This window comes from Lissotriton vulgaris, chromosome 3_1, assembly GCF_964263255.1.
Source record: "Lissotriton vulgaris chromosome 3_1, aLisVul1.2, whole genome shotgun sequence".
Classification (NCBI taxonomy): domain Eukaryota; kingdom Metazoa; phylum Chordata; class Amphibia; order Caudata; family Salamandridae; genus Lissotriton; species Lissotriton vulgaris.
This window is the reverse complement of record NC_141689.1, coordinates 64,804,041-64,824,514: the sequence shown is the minus strand read 5'-3', so window position 1 is coordinate 64,824,514 and position 20,474 is coordinate 64,804,041. Positions and strand designations below refer to the sequence as shown.

General features: G+C 48.4%; 1 protein-coding gene across 4 annotated transcripts in view; it reads right to left on the bottom strand.

Moving 5' to 3' along the window:
* Positions 1-12,501: 12,501 nt before the first annotated feature.
* LOC147725970 (uncharacterized) overlaps positions 12,502-20,474 on the bottom strand; it is an 86,677-nt gene continuing 78,704 nt past the window's right edge. For all 4 annotated transcript variants that reach the window (XM_086960090.1, XM_086960092.1, XM_086960091.1 and 1 more), the window contains one exon: positions 12,502-16,791. In XM_086960090.1, coding sequence (XP_086816216.1) covers positions 14,948-16,789 — 1,842 coding nt within the window. In that variant the 5' untranslated portion in view covers positions 16,790-16,791 and the 3' untranslated portion in view covers positions 12,502-14,947. The remainder of the gene's footprint in view (positions 16,792-20,474) is intronic.

Here is a 20,474-nt window from a genome sequence, read left to right as displayed (position 1 = left end):
TGCTTCAAGAATTCTCATCTAAGGGTTTAGTCAACACCATACCTCTGAATAGAATGATGGAAGTCTGGTATTTCCTTCAGGGGGCACTCGATATCCCAGTCACCCGCGAGGGTAGACCGGAAACGCTGGAGCTGGATTTCTCTGCAGGAGAAAGGCAGCGGCTCTCTTCTCAGCGCGTCGAGGAGGAGGAGGCGGGGGACAGCGTCCGCGGCAGCTGGAATCTGCTGGATGTCTTCGCAGAGGGACGGCTGTTCAGCTCCTAAGCGTACTGCACCATCGTTCGCGCTTTAGCAGCGATAATGGTATCAGTAGCTTCACCACCAAGGGGACAGCAGTCTGCAGCGACAGGGTGCTAGCTTCACCAACACGGGGTCTTGCAGACAGCTAACAACAGGCAACGAGCAACGAGCTATTGCTTAAGGCAACATTGGTAATATTTATACCTGACAGGTGCCGGGTTTGACGCAAGTTTGCTGGACATAAGACGTCAATTAAAGATGTCACTAGGAAGTGATAGTTATCAGTTGCTCATTAGAGTTCCATTACTAATCAAAACACAGCAAGCGGGGATTTCCAGGTTTGCTGAGTTTTTATCTTGTTGAAGAACTCGGAGTGTTAATCTAGGAATATCAGATAGTGACTCCTGCCCTGTCATTGCACTAATTGGTTGCAAAGGAAGTGGCAGAGAGCTATGCTGGAATGTGGCTCTGTTCGTGTGAGGCCAGAGATGACTTTTCTGAAAATCGCACTTGAACGGTTATGCCAATATAGGGAATAAATGGGTTTATAGCCGAATAGGGGCATACGGTCACAGTATCGATCAGGAGCCTAGATAAACACATAACAGTTTCGTTTCAAAGTTTCAGTCAGGATGATCTGGTTTGCATTGGCACAGCTCCTACCTTTATTCCAAATCTAGGGGCTGGATCTCCTGCTAGGCCCCTCCTATGGGTGGGACCCAGGAAGGGGGTGGTTACACCCCTTTCCCTTTGACCAGTTTCGCGCCAGAACTGGGGCTGGAGAGCCCCAGCACCGGTTTGAACTGGACTTTGCATGGGACACCTTGTGTGCCCCAGGCAGTGTCTAGTTTCATTCAGCCCTCCCTGTCCCAATCCACAGCCTTGAACCAGAGGGTGGCAGTGATCAACCAGAGGGTGGCAGTGATGAGCCAGAGGGTGGCAGTGGCAAACCAGAGGGTGGCAGTGATGAACCAGAGGGTGGCAGGGATGAACCAGAGGATGGCAGTGATCAACCAGAGGGTGCTGTGATGAACCAGAGGGTGCTGTGATAAACCAGAGGAGGACAGTGATGATCCAGAGGGTGGCAGTGGCAAACCAGAGGGTGGCTGTGATGAACCAGAGGGTGGCAGGGATGAACCCGAGGATGGCAGTGATCAACCAGAGGGTGGCAGTGATGAACCAGAGGGTGCTGTGATAAACTAGAGGGGGACAGTGATGATCCAGAGGGTGGCATTGGTGAACCAGAGGGTGGCAGTGATGAACCGGAGGCTGGCCGCGATGAACCACAGGGTCACAAATAGGCTGGATACGTAGAAACAACATGGTAGCGACGATTGCGACCACACAAGTAAGTTCGCGTTCCCGAACTTGTACAAAACCCTCGCGAACTGGCAAAAACAGCAAATTCCCACAAATTCGCAAATTTTGAGAATTGCGAGTTCGCTTTCGCACCAATTCGCGGATCGCGAATTCGCAAATTTCGCCCATGCTTAGTATTTAGTAAAGATGGACATTCTACGTGGAGTGGGTGTTGTAACGTATCTTGGGCTCTAGTGTAAATTTCCCGATTCATGCCCTTATATAGATATAACTTATCATATCCTTATATAGGCATACGAATCATAACCATATTTAGACACAGCCAATGCAGTCCAAGTACGGTATGGCTACTCCCTAAGCTCCCAGAGTACAACGAGTTCTTAAAGACAACCAGCCCTCAGCAGCCCGTGAAATCCCCCTGCTTCAGTATTGATTTGTCCCAGAACTCCTGGAGTGTGTAAAGAACTTCGAGTTCTTACTGACGTTATAATGTCCACCCTTACGTCAAACTCGGCACCTTCCAGGTATAAATATGCCCATATCTGCCCTAGCAAAACACACAGTGGTTTTGGAGCAGATTGACTAACTACTTGCCCTAAGCCCTGCTGTATGCGAGTGCCGAAGGAAGCCGACCCTCCTTGCTGATGCACTGAGAGACGCTGCCATTTCTCCTGCCGAGAAACCCAGCTCCAGTGTTTCCCTGCTACCCTTGCGGGTTACTGGGAGATCGAGTCCTGAGAGAGAGATACAAGACCTCCTTCATTCTATAACCAAGGTACGGAGCTGATTAGACCCTTAGAGAATTCTTGGATAGATTCTTGGCAGAAATTATTTAACTCAAGCTACACCTCACTTACTTCTTCCCTTGTACTAGACTTAGGTTAGGTATACCGGGGTAGGCGTATTTTAGATGCACCAGTTGAGTACTTTTAGTCATTATTTATCATTGTATGTATTTTATCTATTTTAAGTATCATATGGCTTAGAAAACCATATAAATGCTTTTACAGTATTATTTCATAATACTCCTTTTACTGTACGCACTTTACTTCATAGCAAGTATTACAATTGTAGCAATTCACTTCTCCTGCATGAGAAAGCAGACTGCTCAATAAATAACCTTTTTATTGAAAACGCCCGTCTCTCTATTTCTCTGCACTTCTGGTGAAACTAAGCATGCACGATTGACTGAGGGAAATAGCCATCTGTTGTTTCAGCGACTCTGGAGATATTCGTTATTTCAGGGGGAACAAAGTTTTCATGTTATATGGTTGTCAGAAGCTAATCCCTTCTTGTGTATTCGAGAACATTTCTAGTGACCTCTGAGCGAGCTGGCAGACACAATTAAGTCTAACATATTCAGTAGAGACCTAGTCGGCCTCAGTCCTACGTCTAACCTATTGTTTATGTTATTCCAATGCGCAGAGCCGATTGGGAATATAGGTACTACACTACACTGTGAGTATCCGGAGTTGCCCCCAATGTCTCCCGCATATCCAAGCCAGGTGCCCTGTCATTCAAGAAGCAAACCTGAGCCCACTAAACCCCTGCGTACATACCCCCTGACCTGTTGTAGAGTCATATAAAGAACCTGTTTAACTAGAACCTATTGGTGTGGTGTCCCTTTGTAGTGTGCTGGTGTCTCTATGTGCATGACCATAAATGTGTAACCCTCCTCTCATGGAGGCCTAACTCGAGAGCTCGGTAACGTGCCTGGAAGAGAGGGGTCCCAGGGAGGCCAGGAAAACTTGCCTCTGTCCCCCAGAGACCTCCCCCTTCTAACACTGGAAGCAGCGGGAAGGATCCGAGTCAGCATTTGTGGTCATTGTATAGGGAAGCAGCGGACACGCTAGATTGTAGAACTGAACCTGCTTGTCCAATAGCTACCGAGCTAAGGGAAGAAGGGTTACTCCCCGACCACCATGAGTCCTACCACCCCCAACAAGAACCCAGTCTTTCAAGAAGAACAGTTAGACACCTACACCCACAAAGAACTGAAACAGTTCTGTAAGGATGCTCAAATACCTACCACAGTCCTGAACACCAAGGAATATCTCCAGAAGGCCCTGAGGGCCTGTGTAGAGTCCAGAGCCCCGCCTCCCCCAGTAGAAGAAAACGGTGTTGGGGATGCGTGGCAGAACCAAACCGGGGCCCCAGACAGAGAGAGAGCAGCCTCCACTGCGCGTAGTAACCCGTCAGATAGAGGACTGTCCCCCGAGGAGCTAGCCGACTGAGAAAGAAGCAGAGCCCACGAGCTAGAGCTAGCTAAGCTCAAAATCGAAGGGGAGTTAAAATTAGCAGAACGGAAGTTAGCTATAGAGGAATTGAGATTACAAGGGGAGTTGGAAGAAAAGAAGTTGCAGCGAGAGCATGAGGGCAGGAAACTACAGTTAGAGCATGAACGGGGCCTGAAGGAGCACAAGCTCAAGGCTAGGAGCGAGGAAGCCGGGCCCCTGGGGAACAGAGGAATCCCGCTCCTGGTAGAAACCAAGATCCACATCCCCAAAGACGTAGTCAAGGAGTATTATAGGCATATGAGGTCACGATGACCTCCCACCAGGTCCCTGAGAAGGATTCGGGCGCCAGGTTGTGGGGACGGTTCCTAAGCGAAGGGAGGGATACCTTGCTAGAGCTACCCTCCCAAGTACTGAATTCCTACAGCCACATGAAGGAGGTCCTGGTAGAGAGGTATGGGCTCACCCCGGAGATGTATAGGCAGAGGTTCCAGGATTGCAAAAAGCTCCCTGGTACCACCTGGGTAGAATTAGTCAACTTCTACAGTAGAGTCTTAGAAGGTTGTATCAAGGGCAGCAAGGTCACCACTTTTGAGGAGTTGTTTGATTTGATAACCTGGAAGCACCTATCTTTAAATTGCTTCATGGAACTGCGTCAGCACCTCCTGGACAGCAAGCTTACCAACCCCAGGAAGCTAGCTGTGGAGGCCAACCGATGGGTGAGCACCCGGGTCACCAGGGGCCCCGTGGGTGACTGTGCTTGGAATGAGATGGGCCCCCGACAGCGAGGGGAGGGGAGGCCAAGGTAGGCTGCGGGAGTTCTCGCCAGGGTCCCAATGTAGCCCTCAAGGAAACCAGCAACCAGTATCACAGTCTCATCCCCTACCCAGTCCTGGGGCCCCCCAGGCAGACCGGGGCTGAGGGCTGCCACAGCTTGCTATAAGTGCCAACAACCAGGCCACTATGCCAGCGACCCACAGTGTCCCCTCTTCAAAAAGCCCACCATTTCTTGCAACCCCCCTCGTCACCTGACCGCGGTGGCCCTCGAGGAGTTCGAAGCTCCTGAGGAATGGGAACCCATAGCGATGTGCTTCGTTTCCCTAGGGGAGGGGGAAATGGTCCCCGGAACCCCTCTACCCCCCAACACTACTAAGTAGGTGCAGCGGGTGACAGTCAACGGACACCGGGTAGAGGCCCTCCACGACACCGGTGCCAATGTCACGACTGTTCGCTGTCACTTAATATCTGAGGACCAGATTGTCTCTCACCTCCTCTGTCCCGTCATTTCGGCCGACAATTCGGAGAACCTCTGCAAAATGGCCCAAATCCCCTTTGAATGGGGGGGGGGGGGGGGCGGGGGGGGAGGGGCACCCTACAGGTAGCGGTCCGACCCTCCATGCCGGTCGATTGTTTACTAGGCAACGACCTGGAGACTTCCACCTGGGCTCAGGTGGAACTCAAAACTCTTCTAAGAATGATGGGCTTACCCGAGTGTGTGTGCGCCACCACTCGGGCTATGGCCGCCCGAGTGAGAGCTCCAGAAAGGGGGGCCCAGGACCCCATCTTTGGGGATGGAGAAAGGGAGGACGGACTCCCTGAACCCCCAGTTCCCGACTCCCTAGGGGAAGCCAACCCGGAAGGAGATGCCCAGGGCCCTACCGGCAAGCAGATCGCAGAGCTGGGAGGTCTCCCGGGTTGGCCCAAAGGCAACAAGAGGGTGGACCTTCCCAGGAAGAGTTCTGCCAGGAACAGACCACCTGTCCCACCCTCCTGGGCTTATGACAGCAGGCCGCCGCCCAGGCGACCGGTGACCAGACGGGTCCCATTGGATCTTCTGGGAGAATGGTCTCCTCTACAGGGAACATGTCTGCGGAGCTAGGGTCAACCTGGGTGCTGGTGGTGCCCCTATGTTTCCGAGACTTCCTACTGGGCCTGGCGCACAATGTGCCTCTCGCCGGGCACTTAGGACAAGATAAAATCTACCACCGCCTGGTCACCCATTTCTACTGGCCCAGGATGCGCCAAAACGTAGCGACCCACTGCCAGTCCTGCCAAACCTGCCAGGCCAGTGGGAAGAGTGGGGGAAGGTGCAAGGCCCCCCCTCCAGCCCTTCCCAGTGGTCAGTACACCCTTTGAGCGGGTCGGAATCGATATTGTGGGACCTCTGGACCCCCGAAACACCAGATTTATCCTCGTCCTGGTGGACCATGCCACCATATATCCTGAGGCCATCCCCCTCCGAACAGTGACGGCCCCTGTGGTGGGCGGGCCCTGATGGGAATATTCTCCCGGGAGGTGGTGAGCGACATGGGGACCAACTTAATTTCAAAATACATGAAGCCCCTGTGGCAAGAGTGTGGGGTGACGTAAAAATTCACCACCCCGTACCACCCCCAAGGCAATGGTCTGGTTGAAAGATTCAACCGACCCTCAAGGGAATGATCATGGGCCTAGTAGCGCCCCTGAGGCGGAAGTGGGACATCCTCTTCCCCTGCCTCTTGTACGCATACCGGGAAGTCCCCAGAAGTCCCTGGGGTTCAGCCCCTTTGAACTTCTCTATGGTCACCCCGTCCGAGGACCGCTGACCCTAGTCAAAGAGGGCTGGGAGACGGCCCCCCAAAACCCTCCCCAGGACGTATTTTGCTACATCCTGGCCCTAAGAAATCAGACTCAGAAATTCAGGGAACTCGCAGAGGCCAACCTCGAGGCTAGCCAGGAAATGAAACGCTGGTATGACCAGAATGCCACTCTGGTAGAGTTTCAGCCTGGGCAGCAGGTCTGGGTGATGGCCCTGGTGGAACCTTGCGCCCTCCAGGACAAATGGACCGGTCCCTTCAAAGTAGTGGAGCGCAAGAGCCAGGTCACCTACCTGGTAGATGTACAGTCCCCAAGAAACCCTTGCGAGTCCTCCACGTGAACCGCCTCAAGCCCCACTTCGAGTGGTCTGAGGTGAGCATGCTCCTAGCCATCGATGACGGGGCCGAGAAGGAGACCGAGCCCCTACCCGATCTCCTATCTGCTAAGGAAAAGGATGGCTCCATGGAGGGAGTGTTCTCTCCCCCTCCGTGACCCCTGAGCAGCACAAAGACTGTCGAAAGCTATTGGGACAGTTCTCTGACCTATTCTCCCTGGTCCCTCGTGTCACCGATTGGTGTGTCCACGATGTGGTCACTGGGGACAGCCCCCCTGTACGGCACAAAGCCTACCGGGTGCCAGAACGAGTCCGGTCCTGCATTAAGGAGGTCTCCAAAATGCTCCCGAAAGCGGCCGCCCCCGGAGCCACGCCCAAACTAAGGTTCTGCGTGGATTACCGGGGACTCAATGCAGTCACGCAAACGGATGCCAACCCCATTCCCCGGGCAGACAAACTCATTGACCGTCTAGGAGCGGCCCATTACCTCAGTACTTTTGAACTGACCTCCGGATACTGGCAAATTGCCCTCACGGAAGGAGCGAAGGAGAAATCCACCTTCTCCACCCCCGATGGGCACTACCAATTCCGTGTGATGCACTTCGGGATGAAGAACACCCCGGCCGCTTTCCAGAGACTGGTCAACCGGGTACTGGCAGGGCTGGAAGAATTCAGCGCCGTGTATCTGGATGATATTGCAGTGTTCAGCACCAACTGGGGGAACACTTGCGACACCTCTGGGAGGTGCTACTGGCCCTGCGCCGGGCCGGACTCACCATCAAGGCCAGTAAATGCCAGATTGGGAAAGGGTCAGTGGTCTACCGCGGGCACCAGGTAGGGAGCAGCCAGGTGGCGCCTCTCCAACCCAAAATCGACGCCATCCTGACCTGGGAACCCCATACAACCCAGACCGGAGTGAGTGCCTTCCTCGGCTACTATTGGAGATTCATGAAAGGGTATGGCAGCATAGTGGGACCCCTGACAGAATTGACCTCTAAGAGACAGCCTAAGAAGGTGCACTGGACCCCCGCCTGTCAGAAGGCGTTCGACACTTTGAAAACAGCATTGTGCACTGCCCCAGTACTCCAGGCCCCGGAATACTCTCGAGAGTTTGTCATCCAGACCGACGCCTCCGAGCATGGCATTGGGGCAGTCCTATCCCAGCTAAATAGGGAGGGCCAGGAACAACCAGTTGCCTTCCTCAGTAGGAGATTTGTACCCAGGGAGCGAAGATGGAGCACCATCGAGCGGGAGGCCTTTGCGGTGGTTTGGGCCCTGAAGAAACTGAGGCCCTACCTGTTCGGAACACACTTCCGGATCCAAACCGACCGCCGGCCCCTCAGGTGGCTCATGCAGATGAGAGGAGAGAATCCCAAGCTGTTGCGGTGGTCCATTTCCCTCCAGGGGATGGACTTCACGGTCGATCACCACCCAGGTACTGACCACGCCAATGCGGATGGTCGATCCAGGTTTTTCCGCCTCAGTGAGGAGAACTCCCAAGGGGATGAGTAGTTCTCCCTGCCTTTCAGCTGGAGGGACGTGTGTTAGACCCGTCTGCCTTGGCGCGAGCCTTTATACATCCAGGGCCCCCACCAGGACACCCTGTCACCTGTCCTCCTCACATCCCCCCTGCTCCCCGAGCCCTAGTAGCCACCCCAGCGTAGCCCCCACCATCTCCCCCAGAGCAGGAAGCCTAGAGCCCAGGCCTGACGATAGAAACCCAGGCCAGCCAGCACCCTGCCCCCTCCCCCCCCAAGAGCATCAGAGAAACCTGCATCAAAGAAACCCGAGCCCCATCACCCCCTGGCCAGCAGTGGGGAACGACCAGTTTCGCAGTCAAAGGGGGGGGGGGGGGGGCGGAGGAGTTTCAATGGCATCTCCTGCCAGGCCTGGCCCCGATCCCTGCCGGGCAGCGGAAGAACCCCTCCTCCCGACTTCAAAGGGGGATGAGCGTCAGATGGCCGGAGCCCGAGACAATCAGCCCCGGCCCCCAGGAACCATCTGGTAGGGGCAGAAACTTGAAAGGGAAAAGATATGCTAGATAACGGTGACCGAGCGAGGGGGTGGCAGTTGAAGACGGGACGACGAGAGCCCTGCAGACCTGGTCGCGGCTCGCACGGAGAGAGGAAACAACATTGGTGTCCCGTCCCGGACTCCCAGAGCCATGCAGATCTGGTCGCGCCTCATCCCCTAAGCGAATAAAGTCTACACCCAACTCGGACTCCTGGAGCCCAGCTGACATGGTCGCGGCTCAAGTCCCTACAAGCCGCACTGCCCAGCCAGCCGAGTACATCCCGGATGACCCAGCAGCAGAGTACACGCCGTACTCTCACATCAGCGGAGTACGCTTTGCCCTGCAAGTACGCCGCGTACAGAGAGATCAGCGGAGTATGCCTCGCACTGGGAATACGCTGCGTACAGAGAGATCAGCGGGGTACGCCTCGCACTGGGAGTACGCCACGTACAGAGAGATCAGCAGAGTACGCCGCGTACGGAGAGATCAGCGGAGTACGCTTTGCACTGCGAGTACGCCACGTACAGAGAGATCAGCAGAGTACGCCGCGTACGGAGAGATCAGCAGAGTACGCTTTGCACTGGGAGTACGCCTCGTACTGAGAGATCTGTATTGCGTGACCAGGCGGTGGTAGATTTTATCTTGTCCTAAGTGCCCGGCGAGAGGCACATTGTGCGCCAGGCCCAGTAGGAAGTCTCGGAAACATAGGGGCACCACCAGCACCCAGGTTGACCCTGTAATACGCCGAGGCCCGTCCGCGCTTGCAGAGGTGGGTTGGTCTCCACCTCACTGCTCTAAAAGCCATCTGTATCACGCGACTCAAGGATTGCGAGTCGTAGGCCTGATACCTCGATATTGCGGCCCTCCGTATCCCACGGCTCGAGGATTGAGAGCCGTGCGCCGCATACGTGGCCCCTACACCCAGACCAAGAGTGTTGAACTTCACAGCCCCCCCAAAATGTAAGGACTGGAGACTGTGAGTATCCAGAGTTGCCCCCAACGTCTCCCGCATTTCCAAGCCAGGTGCCCTGTCATTCAAGACGCGGACCTGAGCCCCCCAAACTCCGCGTACATACCCCCTAACCTGTTGTAGAGTCATATAAAGAACCTGTTTAACCAGAACCTATTGGTGTGGTGTCCCTTTGTAGTGTGCTAGTGTCTCTATGTGCATGACATAAATGTGTAACCCTCCTCTCATGGAGGCCTGACTTGAGAGCTCGGTAACGTGCCTGGAAGAGAGGGGTCCCGGGGTGGCCAGGAGTACTTACCTCTGTCCCCCAGAGACCTCCCCCTTCTAACACTCACACACACACACACAGTGTCTCACACACACAGAGCCTCTCACACACACAGAGCCTCTCACACACACAGTGTCCCACACACACACACACGGTGTTCCACACACAGTGTCACACACATGGTGTCTCACACACAGTGTCTCACACATAGTGTCTCACACACACGCAGTATCTCTCACACACATAGTGCCGCTCAGTGTCACACACACACAGTGTCTCACACACATACAGTGACTCACACACACACAGCCTCACGCACAGCCTCTCACACAGTCTCACACAGTGTCTCTCACACACAGTCTCACACATACTGTCTCTCACACAGTGAGACACAGTGTCTTACACAGTTTCTCACACAGTGTCTCACACACTGTCTCAAACACACACACTGTCAAACAAACACACTGTATCTCTCACTCAGACACACAGTCTCACACAGTGTCACACATACAGTGTCTCACAGTGTCTCTCACACACAGCCGCACACACACACACACACAGTCCCACACACAGTATCTCACACACAGTGTCTCACACACAGTCACACACAGTGTCCCACACACAGTGTCTCATACACACAGTGTCTCTCACAGACACACAGTCTCACACACATTAATTGCAGGTTTGTCCCACGACAAAGCTTGAGCGGCAAGAGGCGACAGCGTCGTCCTGCTGTATTACACCTTCATTGCCTCGCCTACTGGAAAGCGCTCTAATGCATTCGGGTCGACTTTGCGCTATATAAAAGTGCATATAAAAACAAATGTGTGCTGATTGGCAGCTAAATTCCCCTTCTTGCTAAATGCTCTGTAGGTAAACAAAGTGACACTCCAAAAAAGTCTCCATGACACCCGATTAGGAAGACATTTTTTTAAAGACCTACGTAAGCAGAAACCCTGCTTTCTGTGGGTGCTGTGGTGAGGGGAGGGGGGAGAGTGAGCAGTTTGTCTTTGCCGTGCTGGAGGAAATGGTGCATCTTACACTACGTGTGTTTAAAAAAAAGAGACACGCAACAGTCCCCAGTGCCGTGGACGGAAACATGCAGCAAAATTGAAAGGTCTCTACCCTGTGATGTGTTCACCCCAAAACTGTCAAATAAGGAGGCGGGGTGCACCAAACCTGCACTGCAGAGCGACTGGGTTTGCAGAGTCAGACCAAGGTCACAGATGAGCTTGAAGCTTTAAGAGATGCACCGTAAAACCAGCTGACGCGTTCTAATCCCAGCTCACAAGAGATCAACTTGTGTGATCCTGGCTAAATTACTGTCGCTCACATTTCAGTGCCCCTTATCTGTGAAGACAGGGAACAGTATGGAAAATGCAGGATATTTGCATTGAGGGGAGTTGAATTTTACACGCCTGTGTGAAGTTTTGCTTCTGGGTGAGAGAGAGACAAGAGCTTGCCAGGCAGCCACGCTTATGACAGACTTTTCTTTTTTTGAGATGGTCCACTTGGGCGGGCTAGTCTGACTTCCTTTTAGGGTAAAAGGTTTATCTTTATGGGGCCATATTGGCCCCATAAAGATAAGAAACCTTTTACGTCAAAAGGAAGTCAGACGAGCCCGTCCAAGTGGGCCGTCTCAAAAAGAGAAAAGTGTACGTCACACTATCCTCTTTCCCAATGGCTGGCCACCATTTAGTATAAACAGTGATGCCGGCTGTAATGGCTGGATTTTCTGAGTAGGTGGGATCAGCCCCCAGGGGCCCCTCCAACCCAGCCAGAACGTACTCACCTTCCCTCCTCAGGACCACCTATCCAGGCACCTGGTACCTACCTGAGGATGGGGAACTCGCAATATACAAGCTCATATTATCAAAAACACCACTAAATCTATAGGGATACTAAGAATACTCACTGATTACTAGGGATATCCATACCCTACACCACACTTATTTACATCAGTTGATCTCGCGGCCACTCAGACCCAGACCGGTCTACCCTAGGGCAGATATTGCGCACAATCCGGTGCGACTACACATGGGCCTGCAGAACCCAATGCTCCCGTTTCCAAACGCTCAACAATCCTGTCGAACTCCACGTCAGTATCCCCCCTGACGCTCTCACTTATTCAAGCCACAATCCAGTGGGTATTAACACTGGTCTCCCACCCAGTGCTGTCACTAACGCCGCATATCAACGACGACCACATTCCTATGAACACCTATACATATATATATATATTGGGAAGTCTCTTCACTAAGGGTCTGCTACTACAATAATATATTGGGATGGTGTACTAACTTAGTCCCTTGGTTGCAAGTCTCCTCTCTCCCTCACTATTACTTACCTGATCAGGGGTAGCATCTGTTCAAACAGCAATACTTACCAGGAAAGATTATCCTTACTGTATGAGGACAAAGATATACACACTATGTGATTGAGTTGTCTCCTGATTTAAGCGCTCCTACCCCCCTTATCCATCAGTGGCTCAACAGCAACTGGCTTGAAGCCAGGATAACTTTATCATGAAAGAACTCAAGCACTGTAGTTATGGGGATGTTTATTATTACACTAATAAAATACACATATACAGATATGTAACTGACAAAGACTATAGGTAAAACACACCACTTGAAAGAGAAGGATTAAACATAACAGGAACACTCCGCTGAAAGGGAAAAGATTAGCAATGCAAAAGCCCAGGGAATAAAGATAAGATTAAGATGCAAGTGTAAAGTAAATTAATATAACAGGAACGCCTTCACCTTATTAGTGTGTAGTCTTGTTCTAGCTGTCATCTGGGTTCCTCTCTCGTCTGTGCCTTGGCTCATCTCAGACTCCCTCTCTCTCCTGCACTCTTGGGTACACCTCTGCGCTGATCGCTCTGTCTCTGGACTCCTCTCCCCCACACGAACTGTCTCCACCTTCCAGATTCAGTCTTAATGGTTCCTGCCGCTCTGATCACCGTTCATTCCACTAGCTTATTCACTCTGTCTCTGCGCCAATGTCCAATTTAGTCCACGATCTCTCCTCGGTCTCTTCTAAAAGGCATTACTTCAGACTCCAGCTATTCACACCTCCTCCTGATAAGCACTGCTTCTGACTGCTTCCTTCAGTTCCAGCTCACTATTCAACTCAGCTCTTCTCCAGCTTGAACCCTCTCTCTCTCTCTGCCAACTCCACTCCACTGCTCTCCACTCCTCCACCTTAACACGACTCTCTGGCTGGCTGACTCTCTCTGCTTGACTCCGCCTCTGCACTTCACTGATATAGAATGCTGTTTCCTCATGGAAAATTCCAGCCAGCAGCTTCCTCCCACCAATCCCATGCACCAGGCTCCTTGCGCTAGACGCTCCCACAGTGACCAGTCTGCTTGTTTCGTCTAGAGACCTGAGCCCGGGAACAATTCCTGATTAGATTCAGCTCTGGCCGGTTCTCTCCGGTCCGCTTAGGGCGGACAACAGCCTTAACTATAAACATTGCCTTTGCCCTGAAAAGTCTCTCAGCTTCATCAAAATGGAGTCCCTTTAGCTCTAGGCCTGTAGGCCTGAAAGGGGTGAAATGCTCCTTAGCTCTGTCAGAATACCTACATAAACCATACCAATGTGTCTAATATGTCAAAGCCAATAGGCAATAGACAGGTTAAAGTCAAGAATAAAGGCATATTAAGCAGCTATCCTCTTCTAGGTCTGGAAAAAGGGCTTAAAAGGGCCAACACAGGCTAAGAATACCTATACTAGATGCGAGCAAGATTAATGATCTATATCACTTCTAAATAAAGCCAAAAACACTGCCATTACACCGGCCAATGGGAAAGAGGAGCAGGGCTTAAAGCCCGCTAGTCAAAGCTCCTAAAAAACATAAAATCTCGCAAGCGAGACTGCGCATGTGTGCAGTCTACGCTAGCGAGACCTAAAGATTGTGTAGGGTTGAACGTCTGTTTGCCAGGTAAAACGTTGCTATTAGGCATGTTCAATTTTGTAATACATGTTCTGTTGAACCTATCCATTGAAGGTGCTGATTTATTTTTGCGACATTTATCATCAGAACGCAAGGCTCTCCTGCTCAGGCTAGGAACACCCACTAACCCACATTTGAAGGTAGCTACTTCCCAACAGACAAGCCTATGAGCAAACAAAGTTGGTGGCATAAACTTAGACATTTTTACCTCTTCCTTTAAGTAGCCGCCCTCCCCTGTAATGGATATATTCTCAATACCAGGTTCTTTAGCTTTCCCTGCATGAAGTGTTTACTATGTGTCACATTTTGTAAAAGTGAAGTTTTAAACAGGGTTACTGGTGACCTACAAAGAATGGATAGGGACTGTAAAATGTGGAGGTTCCCTTTGAGGTTGGTGGGGCGCCACCACATGGATGTAATGTGCTAGATATCCATGTCTGGGACTTCAGCATAGGGACCATGCTGGGCTGGTGAAATGTCCATTAAATGTCTGGCAACCAGGGGAGGAAATGTTCACAATTTAAAGATGTGCCTTTTCGTTGGCCCTTGCTTCCAACTAGGCCCTCATAGAAGGGTGAATAATCCAGTCAGTAGCTGCCCTCTTCCAAACTTGAAGTGAGAGTATTTGTTCCAACCTAGAGAGAACTGTCCGGGAGAAGATTCTACTGTTTCCTGTACTCACACACCTGTCCCAGAGGAAACCCTGCAGCTGTGATCTATCCTGAAACAATTCAAAACTATATTAACGTGCCTCTAGCAGTTTCTGGACTTTTGTCCTTCTCCCTGGATTTTAACTTCTTGCTGCTGTCATCGAACATCAATTTCTGATGCAGAACATGAAGGTTCGGCGCTGTTGCAGATATTTGCACACAAACAAAACATTGGACAGAGGTGGTTGTTGAACATATTTATCCTGTATACGGTGCACAGAACTCTTCGCTGGTGAAGATATTATACAATGGAATTAAGTGTTTCATAGCTGTGAGCATATGTACTCACAATCAACCATAAGGATGGTCAATGTTTTTGAATCAAGGTGTACTTTCTGTGTGCAATTCCATATGTTTTACTAGGAGTCCTCGTCGTGTAAAGGCTCTTGAACATTCTTTGCATGGATACAGCCTCTCACCCGTGTGTATCCGTCTATGTCTGATTAAATTTGTCATTGCTCTGAACGCCCTTCCACATATGCTGCAAATATTCGGTTTTTCCCCAGTGTGCACCAGCTGATGAGTCATCAAGGATGATGAAGAACTGTATCCTTTACCACATTTACCACACATGTATGGCTTTTCCTTTGTGTGTGTTTTTAGATGAGAAGTGAGCATACCTGGCAGGCGAAAATTCTTATTACATATAGTACATTTGTAGGGTTTTTCATCTGTGTGTATTCCTCCGTGTTTGAGTAGCTCTGTTGTTCTTTTAAAACATTTTCCACATTCATTACATACATATGGTTTTTCTTCAGTATGTGTTATTTGATGCTGTTTTAAGGCAGCAGAAAGACTGAAACACTTTCCACACGTCTTACATATGTGTGGCTTCTCGTGTGTGTGTGTGTCCTTATGTTGCTTAAGAATTTCTAATGAACTAAATGTTTTACCACATTTATAACATCTGTTGATTTTCCGACCGGCATGCATTCTTTGGTGACTAGTCAGACTTGATGACCAGCTAAAACTCTTCCCACATTCATTACAAGAAAAGGGTCGTTCAACAGAATGTACTCTCTGATGCATGATCAAGTATGTGTGCCGGCTAAAACATTTCCCACATGCATTGCAAGTGTGTGGTGTACCCATTTCGTGTACTACCATGTGTTTTTGGAGATCTCCAGACAGGGAAAATCTATTACCACATTGCTCACATACAAATGGTTTCTCTCCTGTGTGTATTCTCTGGTGCATGACTAGCTGTGATGACTGAGTGAAACTCTTTCCACTTTCACTACATTTATAGGGTTTCTCACCTGTGTGCACTGAATTGTGTGATTTGAGGGGTGTTGATCGTCTGAATCTTTTGCCACATTCCCCAGAGTGTATTCGTTGGTGAGTCATAAGGGAGTATAAGGTGAATTTCTTTCCACACTCATTACATTCATATGGTTTATCTCCACTGTGTGTTCGCTGGTGTTTTAAGTTCGACAACTGATTAAAACATTTTCCACAATCATTACATGTGCACGGATTTTCTCCAGTGTGGATTCGGTGGTGGGTACGAAGCGACGAGTTGTCACTGAAACGTTTACCACAATCAGTACATGTATGTGGTTTCTCTCCTGTGTGTTTTCTTTGATGCCTTTTAAGATGCACCGACTGTCTGAAATTGTTTCCGCATTCAGTACATGCATATGGTTTCTCTCCTGTGTGTATTCGCTGGTGGAAAACAAGATATGTTTGGCTCCTGAAACCCATTCCACATTCACTGCAAGCATATGGTTTCTCTGCTGCATGTGTTAGTTGGTGGATTTCAAGATGCGCTAGTTGACTGAATTTTTTATCACATACGTCACAACTGTAGGGTTTTTCCCCTGTATGTACTCTCAGGTGCATTTTAAGGCTTGATGACACACTGAAACACTTGCCACACTCCTTACATAAATAGGGTGTTTCTCCTGTGTGTACTCGTTGATGAATCATGAGCCCCGAGCTGCTGCTGAAACTTTTCCCACACTCGCTACAGATATATGATTTCTTTCCAGCAACTTTCTTCCGCTTGGCAGACTCAACAGGTCCATCTAACTGTTTTTTTGCAGGTGTCACAGGATGCTTCTGTTGCGGATAGGTGACATCTTTGGGAAATTTGTTAAAAGGCTCCAATTTCTCAGAAGAATGTTCAGAATTACCCTTCGTATGTGGGGTCCTCGGTGTCATAACTATAGGTAAAGAAAACAATGGAACACAACAAACAATGAGCATGAATTATATAAACCTTTACAACTTTATAATCCTATTTAGTCAGTGGATCCCAGAGGACATGTCTACATTTCAATGGCCTCTGATCGTTCAAAGCCACAGTTGAATGTATTGATGGTACTTCTGTGTTATGGTACAGGAAACAGTATTGCAAAAAACATTCCACTTTGTGTGTCATGATCAACCCAAAAATTCCAATTTAAACAATCTGCTAATTGAAATAACATGGAATAAGACTACTGTACACTTTTACAGCAAGTAGCAAGACACTGGTTACAGACAGGAGTAACTATCACAATTAGCAAAAAATAGGCAAAATATTTACAGCCAGGAAGGTGAAAGTCATCATAAGTGATTTATAAAAAAGTAGTTTTTCACAAATACACATAGTAGGACCACTGAAGGCATGTGTAAGTAACATTTTCTGTTAGCTACTTATCAATTGAAGTCATTTTTAAAATAAGCATTAGCAACTGCAACATGTCTGGATTGTATTCTGAATAATACACAATGTAAGCCATATGGCGACACCATTAGGTCATCCACAATAAATTGCAGGCACTATATCACGTCACGAGAAAGCCATAATGTTATAGTAATTGCTCACGGGTCTAGTCGCAAACTGCATTTTGTGGTACGTCCAGTAGTACTACAATAATATCAATAAAGTAATAAAAGATGCTATTCACAAACCGACGACCCTAAATCCCCTCCTCTTTAATCTTTTCTGTGGGCAGACCCCTCACACATAGAAGATTCATACTTAGTAGTAAATGTGGAACGTACTGGGGAGTGGTTAAAAATAGGGGTGGACATACTACAAAATACAGGGGATTTAGGGAGGAGTAAAGAACAGTCAAGACAGGTTTAAAGCCCCAGGATTAAGACGGGTTGAGGGAGAGACAGACACACACCCACAAAGGAGTAAGAGTAAGGCCTTTCCTATTCATAAACTGCACTTCTTACATGCACAAAGGACCCACAAACAAAACAGTAATAAATGTACTCCAGCTCAGAGCTAGAATATGTCCAGCACCACACATGGTCAACCACAGGTACTAAAAGGCTCTCCCATAGAAAATAATGGAGGTAGGGAAACCCCATAGGAAATAATGTTAAATAAAATTATTTAAAATAGTTAAAAATATGAATTCATTGTTACATGTTAAATAAATACTTACATATAAAACTTGTTTTATTCTAACATTATAATAAACATTTCAAAATGTAGAAATTATTGTAATAAATGTCTTAAATATTATTAAATTACATTTAATTAATTCTATACATACTTTTTATACTTACATTAATATTAAATAATAATACATGACAAATAAAATTTGTGTGAGACTGGGGAGGATGTAGCAATATGCAGCTATGTTGCTGCCTTGAAGTCTCTGGCTGGTACTTGCTTTTTCAGAGACTTAAAAACAAAATGATTACAGACTAATTAATTGAATATAACGAGCAAAACATTACAAGAACAATTGTTGTCTATGGAAGATTTTAGCATGGGATATGTCATAGAAAGTATTCCCGGGCATGTGAAACAGGAGGTACCAGGCTGAGTAGTGGGCAAGGTGAGGTCTGACGCCTTGCAGGTAGGAGCTCAAAACCAGGGAGGCAGGCAAGTACATAAAGACAGAGATTGGGAGTTGCAACCAGAGGGTGAGTACTCCAAAACAAAGACAATTTGTGCTTCCCTTTGATGTGGCGTTACAAAATATGTTCATCACAGTCATAGATGTGCTTGTAATAACGACTGAACTTTTTCGCGTGCATGGAAGGCTGGATCTGGGGGAAGGAACAGCGTGAATACCTTGGTCAAAGATGATGGTAGGAAGGCGGAGGAAATCGTAAGAGTGGTCTGTGTTCAGCTGAAAGGATTGTTAATATAGCCTACTAGCCCGCTGTCGAGGACTATACCGGGTGTTAAAGGCCCTGGACCTAATTAAACTGTCAGAGCTACAGGTGAGGGCCTATAACGAGGGAGATGACCTTTAGCAACTGGCATAGCCCGAGGCAGAACGGCTACAAAGCTATTTGAACATTCCAACCACTAAGGGTAGAATGTTTAAATTAAAAAGAGGGAAACATGTAAACAAATATTGGAATGTTGGAGCAGAATGCCTAGACTTTATTGCAGTTTGACAGTGAATGGTGTAACACTGTGTGTAATGACAGATTGAGGGTCTCCATAAACAAATGAATGGAGAAGATCAGTTTTAGAAATTTCCCTATGTAGAGCTGATTGAGTCAAAAATCAGACTCTTTCTAAACGGTATGACATCCATTGAGGTTGTGGGACACTTCAATGAAACCTGAAGGTTAAGAACAATTGGACCATGTATGCTGTAAATGTGGCGGGAGGTAGATCTTCTCTTTTAGCGTTCGACAATAACCTTGCAGACCACTTTCTGTGTGCAAGTGTAGTGAAGAGCGTTACCAAAATTAGGTGAGAAGATATATCTGTGAGAAACTGATTAAGCTTAAAGGATTTGCCACATGATTGTGGTAAAGGATAATTGCCCAACTGTTTTTGCACACGGTTTGACGGAAGGTAGTTGAGCTGAGGGAAGAGTTCAAGAAGGAGTGACAAAACTTGACCGGACTTTACCGCAGAAATTAAAAGTTGAGTGTGGCTGGTTCCATTGGTTTTGTTGCACAAACACAATGGCAAATTTAGAATTATGTACACTGGCATGACCTCAGCAACAACACAGGCATGTCCAACTACCCATCAACCATCACTCAACATTTTGCAGATGCTATATTTAATGAAGGATGTATCCTTGTTAATGCCAGTAGAAAGGTCATATTTGCACAATTACATAAAGTTCCACAGTGATTCACATCATTTGACATCCTTCGTAACCACGAATGGGACCTAGTGATACAGAAGAGTTATCTTTAGCTTGGTGTAGCTGCTCTTCCTTTCAAAGAGTAATGCATCTCTTAAACAAGGATCTGAGAGGCTCAGTGGATTTTTTCAAGTCAATATCCTAATACTTGGAATAAATGTGTGTGAACATATTAAAACATTGGAATAGATGTAATAGCGCCTACTGCATTGAAGGAAGGATGACCCACCACAATCTTTAAGTCCAATAATTAGCTTAATGAGTGCATGACCAGAAAGCCATGCAGGCAGACACAAGACCTGAACAGCAATTGGAAAATCTGAGAATATTACTGTTAGAAATGGGGGTCTCTAGTTGTCAGGGTAGTTTCCTTTGTCAAAGTAGAGGCCCTTGCTTCTAGTCAGGGTAAGGGGGATACACTTCTAAACTAACACCTGTTCACCCTCTTGGTAGCTTGGCAGGAGCAGTCAGGCTTATCTCAGAGGCAGAGTGTAAAGCATTTGTGAACACATACAGTAACACAGTGAAAACACTACAAATGGACACCACACCAGCTTAGAAAAATAAGTAATCTTTATCTAAACAAGACCAAACGACAAAAATCCACAATACAGTATCAAAAATAAGGCTTTCAAATGGTAGAAATAGTTCTGTTCAATCAAGGGGTAAATGCAACACTTTATCAACAAAATACCTTAGATGTGTCACGCAAAATAAACAAAAGATACGCAGGGAAGGTGATGCGTCAGTTGCTTGCTTTGGGGGAGGTGCTGCGTCGGTAC